The sequence below is a fragment of the Vigna unguiculata genome, chromosome 3 (assembly GCF_037176805.1).
Source record: "Vigna unguiculata cultivar grain cowpea cultivar isolate G323 ecotype 2 chromosome 3, ASM3717680v1, whole genome shotgun sequence".
Lineage (NCBI taxonomy): Eukaryota > Viridiplantae > Streptophyta > Magnoliopsida > Fabales > Fabaceae > Vigna > Vigna unguiculata.
In genome coordinates this window covers 64842118-64847833 of record NC_140794.1, presented here as the reverse complement: position 1 = coordinate 64847833, position 5716 = coordinate 64842118, and the positions used below count along the sequence as shown (strand labels likewise).

The 5716-nt window shown below is 32.3% G+C and overlaps 1 protein-coding gene across 1 annotated transcript; it reads left to right on the top strand.

The window, feature by feature from the left end:
• Nucleotides 1–246: 246 nt before the first annotated feature.
• Nucleotides 247–2754, top strand: LOC114177025 (putative serine/threonine-protein kinase PIX13). The gene is made up of 6 exons (XM_028062250.2): nucleotides 247–800; nucleotides 1044–1465; nucleotides 1531–1666; nucleotides 1750–1892; nucleotides 2008–2131; nucleotides 2221–2754. The coding sequence occupies exons 1-6, from the start codon at nucleotides 731–733 to the stop codon at nucleotides 2598–2600; spliced, it is 1275 nt and encodes a 424-aa protein (XP_027918051.2). The 5' UTR covers nucleotides 247–730; the 3' UTR covers nucleotides 2601–2754.
• Nucleotides 2755–5716: the final 2962 nt, after the last annotated feature.

Sequence of the window (5716 nt, the reverse complement as noted above, 5' to 3'; positions counted from 1 at the left end):
CATGGGAAAAGTGAGTTCCTATTATATACCGAAAACTTTTCATTTCATCTTTTATTACTCAGATAGCAAGATAAACCAATGTCAACTAAAAATAACTGTGAAATGTAAAATTATTATACACGTGTGTGAGGAATATAGTGGCAAAAACTTCTCCTTTAAGTTATTGACTGGTTCCTGCTTAAACTGTTCTCTGCTATTTTCCGTTTTGATTATATCTCAACTCCTGCTAAAACGAATTTCAACATGGACTACATACGACGTATCAAAGTGTCTCACGGGTTCCATTTTTTCAACTAGCCTCAGGACCCTGTCTTTCATTCTTTCTAGCACCTAATTTAGAAGTTTTCATGATAAAATAACACTAATGGCAATTTTTTATCCATTTAATTTAGATTTGTTTGGAAATAGAAGTATCTGGTGTAGGGTCCAATGGAAAGTGGAATTCTTCTATTTTTATTTTTATTTTTTGGTGTTTAACTCAGAGAACTAGCATTTGGTGTTTAACTCATGATTAGCAATAACATTGCATTTTCTTGGAGTATTCTTGAAGGCTTCCTTAGTCTCTTTCTCTGACATTCATTCCTCTTCAAAGGATACACTGTTTTTTTTTTATACTTTTCTAGTTTACATGTAAAACCAATTCGCATTATATTGTGACTCATACTATTCTCAACATTTTTCTGTAGTTATATCTCTGATTTTACGGCACGGAAAGAGCATAAACAAGTCAATGGGGAACTGTTGCAGTCATTCATCTAGTTCTAATGGCGATGATCATCCCAACGCGAAGAACCATTTAGGTAGACCAACACGTTATACAAATATGAAATCAAATACTACATATTTTGGCCTTATGGTTCTTTTTGTTTCTTTAATTGCTAATTGCAAACATAGGTGTATACTATTGTATCAGTTTTTCAAACCAGCCTGATTTTCGTAGTAGAACAATAGCAAATTATGGTTAAAAATGGTTTATGAAATATTTGATACTTAAAAGTTAAGCATCTTGACATGGATTTTGTATTGCTGTGACGATGTCTCAGGGAGGACTGAATTCTCTGCTGGTCTCAGCAAAATAAGACTAATACAGAATGACAATTCTACTTCTGGTGGTGGGTGTAGCAGCCAATTTGGAGGAAGCAGTAGTCTGTTTGGGCCAAGTAGTGGCAATAATCACACATCAGGGAATAACACTAGCACGCCATTTTGGGGCTCTGATAATAGCCACACCTCTGGAGTCAGAGATGGAGGGGAATTTTCTCAAGGTGAGATCTTGAATGCTCCAAACTCGAGAGTATTTACTTTTGCAGAACTGAGAGCTGCCACAAAAAATTTCAGAGCTGACAGTGTGATAGGAGAGGGGGGTTTTGGTAGAGTATACAAGGGTTTCATTAGAGGTGAGGGATTGACCATTGCCATCAAGAAATGGAATCCCGGAAGCTTGCAAGGAGTTGCGGAATGGCAGGTAAGCATTAATGTCATTCTAAAATTAGGATTCAAAACTTTTGTTTGATTATCTTCTTTATGCAGTCAGAGGTGAATTTCTTAGGGAGGCTTTCTCATCCCAACCTTGTTAAGTTGTTGGGATTTGGGCGAGAGAATAGTGAGCTGTTCCTGGTGTATGAATTCATGCATCGTGGCACCTTGGATAACCACCTATTTGGAAGTAAGAATTCATGCATGCCAATTATGCGGAATTGATTCCTCATTTTCTCTGATTTATGCACACGATTTCTCTTCTGCATGCAGGAGGTGCAAATGTTCGACCACTTTCTTGGGATACGAGGCTGAAGGTGATGATTGACGCAGCTAGGGGACTCAATTTCCTTCATTCCATGGAAATGAAAATCGTACACAGAGATTTTAAGCCCTCAAATATACTACTTGACGAGGTACGCTTTATTTTGTGTAACTTTTCTTCTTTTCTCAACACATATAGTGCTTGCATGCTATTGAAGAATTCAAGTAAGTGAAAGAAGAAATCTTTAGCTTTGGCTGTTCTGACAGACATTCACGGCAAAGTTATCAGACTTTGGGTTAGCCAAATGTTTTTCTTCGCTTGATCAGACTCACGTAACAACACGAGTTGTGGGAACAGGAGGCTATGCTGCTCCTGAGTATGTAGCAACAGGTGATATCCACAGATTTTCTCTTAAAACATTTCATAAACCTTTTGTTGAAACATGAGAAGATACTAAATATTGAGGTGTCTTTGTGCAGGTCGTTTGAAAGTGAAAAGTGATGTGTATGCATTTGGAATTGTTGTGATGGAGGTGCTGACAGGGAAAAGAATGCAAGATATAAGGCGATTGCTGAAGCAAAAGTCCTTGAGTGATTGGGTGAAATCAAATATAGTAAATAGAGGGAAAATAGGAATGAGTATGGATGCAAAGTTGGAAGGACTGTATCCAACCAACTTAGCTTTAGAGGTAGCTCAATTAGGTCTGAAATGCATCCAAACAGAAGTCAATGTGAGGCCATCAATGAAAGAAGTTGTTGAAAGATTGGAACAGATTGAAGCAGCTAATCAGAATCCAGCTGGCAACAGTTATAAGAGAAGACGTGTTAACAACGCGATCAGCAAGATGGTGGTCAACTGAATTCAGCCCATCGCCACTTAGAAATTATTACAAATTATTTATTTATATTTTTTAATAAGTAAAAGTTAGCTTCTATTTCTTAGAAATTGAACAAATTGAATTTGTTAAACATAACCTGCATCGTTATTTATCGTGGATTTTACTCCAACTGCAATCATATAATCCCATGGATTTCACTTTGTTTTTTAATTTAGGCCAAATACAGGAAAATGATGGATCCAAATGGGTTATATTTACTATGTCACAGCAGCTGTTTGTCCCTGGAGCTCACTTCTTTCTTTATGCACCTCCATAAAACTCATAAATTTCAAATTAGTCTTTATTAAAATTATAATGAAAAGGTAAAAATTATTCTGTGCCTTTTTTATTTAGTGTATTTTAGATTGTATAATGCCAAAGATATTCATAAATCTGAAAATATGTTTTATATTATATAATTTAAAATATAATATATTCTTGTTTTTAACGTAAAAATATATTTTAAATTGTATAATTTAAAATATATTTAAGAAAAAAAATACATTTCATGACATATAATATTACAGAACATCTATCTCGATTCAAAATTACCTTTTAAATTTTATAATTTAAAATATATTTTAAAATAATTATATTTCAAAATAAATATTCTGATAAATGTTTCTGTAAGTTTGAAAATAAATACTAAAATATACATTTTAAAATACATTCATACAATATATTCAAAATATTCATTCTGAAGCCTTGGACATTCCGGAATGAATTACCACCTTTCAAACACCAACACACCGGAACAAAAAAGTGCAGGGAGAACCAACTACAGACCAAGCATCCTAGTATTGTTATTTGCAATGGCAGTTGCTCATCTTCGTCTCTCCTATATCTTCTCAAACCTCAACTTCTCTCCTTTCAAATCCAATTTGTTATAACTCACATCATTTTCTCGCCCCCTCCTTTTCTTTCTTAAAGACAATATCTTTCTCTCCATTCATGCATGTGTTCATCAATTCGCTCCTATGTCCACCATCACTTACGAGATAACATGGATTTCTTTGTGCAGGGAAGATTACAAAATTAACAGATAAAAAAGTGGAAACAAAAATCATAATCAAATCTGTCTTATATAAATAATATGCAAATACATAAAACAGATAAGTAAAGAATTAGTAGCAGACACCAAAACTTTTTAACGAGAAAATTCAATATGGAGAAAAAATTCACGGACCTAATCTAGTATAATCTTTTACTAATGATAATTAATAGGTACACCAAAAGTTCTACAATTCCAAGGATCAAAGCATTATTCTCTTCACCAACAAGGTAGATAACAAACCTCCAATAGATACTTACATAAACAACAGAGGGAACCCTAACACTACGCCAAAATTAGGAATAGATAGCGCTATTTAGATAACGCTTATTTAATTAAACGTTATGTATTAAAACACATGCTAAAAGATAGCGTTTTATTAAACAAATGCTATAAAAATCGTTATACATAGACAACGCTTATTAATTCATGCTTATTAATTCATAATTATTTATGAAAATATTTTATCTATCACCTAATTTTGTTTAATTGATGATGTTTTAGGATTCCACTCTATCTAAAAAGAAAAAGATTAATAATACGAATGAATCTGTCGCACCTAAAAGAAAATGTCAAGGAAAAATGACTGTTCAACATATTCCTCGTAAAGTGATTCATCCCAATCTTCCTCAATGGTGCAACTACCTCTCTTCATATATGAAATTAAAGCCTACAGAGTCACTTTCCCCAATAGAAATAGAGAAAGACATATTTGGTTTTGATGAACATAAAGAAATCATTAATGCAGAAATTATTGGAAAAATTATTGACTATGCATGGCTTGGTGCAACTACAATTTCTATATATATCGGGTACAATATACTACTTTTTTATAATTGACTTTAATCTTTGGTTAGTAGCTTTTATGATTTTACTAAATTTTAATTCTTATATCTTTCTTTTGTAAGGTACCTATATCAAAAATTCATTAAGCCAAATCATAAGGGGTTCTTCTTTTTATCACCACAAATAACAACACATGAACTACCAATAAAAGAGAGAATGCAAAAAATAGTGAGTATATTTCTTGACACACACACACACACACACACACACACACACACACACACACACACACACACACACACACACACACACAGAGAGATATATATATATTACTTATGTATGCTTCATTTTTATTACTAACAAGGGTTATACAAACCTACCGAGTTCAAAGAGGATCTATGGCTTCAAAGTCTAAGTTAAGCAATATCAAATGGACACCAATTAAGGTAGATTACAATTGTGTATTTGAAGATCAAATGATGTTGTTTTATTTGAAGGTTAATACCAATTGTATTGATGTTTTCTAGTGTCCAAAACAATCCAACAACCATGATTGTGGGTATTACATTTGTCGATATATGAAGGAAATTGTCACATATTGTGAAGGAGGGACAATTCCAATAGATGTAAGTTATCTTAATTGTATGTATTATTCATTTGTAGTAGAATTTTGATTGACTAATTTTATTTTATTTTTCTTTGTTGTAGTATTTTCCTAGTTGCAGATGTCAACAATATTCTGACAATCAAATCATTGAAGTCAGGGAAGATTGGTGTTTTTATCTCATTAGTAAATGTTTATAGGTTAGTTGTATAATTCCTTATATAACAAATTAGGGAAGATTAGGAACAATGTTTTGTCTAAAGTGTTTTGGCCCCACAGTCTACCAAAAATGGAACATGATGGATGAGTACTACAAATATTAGTTTTTTTGCTAATTTCTTTCATGTAATATTATACTTTTTTAAAAATATATAAACATCATTAAGTTTTTTGTGTAACTATGTAAGAATTTCAATGCCCTTTCATTTCAATTTTGCTTGATTTCAAGTTCGAAGTCTTTATACATGCATGTGAGTCGAAGAATAAAATGAACAAAAAAATAAATAAATAATAATAAAAAATAATCAAACCAATACACATTGCTTGTTTAAAAAATGTTATCTATTGATGAATTGAAAAATTTTTATCCATTAATGAAAAATAGACAATGTTTGTTTGAACAAGCGCTATTTACTAATGAATTGAAAAAACGCTACA

Bases quoted from the DNA above. Each gene is read 5' to 3' on its own strand.
- LOC114177025 (XM_028062250.2), top strand. From the start codon at position 731: ATGGGGAACTGTTGCAGTCATTCATCTAGTTCTAATGGCGATGATCAT. The intron at 801-1,043 runs GTAGACCAACAC...ACGATGTCTCAG, and splicing joins CAACGCGAAGAACCATTTAG to GGAGGACTGAATTCTCTGCT. The intron at 1,893-2,007 runs GTACGCTTTATT...CTGTTCTGACAG, and splicing joins CAAATATACTACTTGACGAG to ACATTCACGGCAAAGTTATC.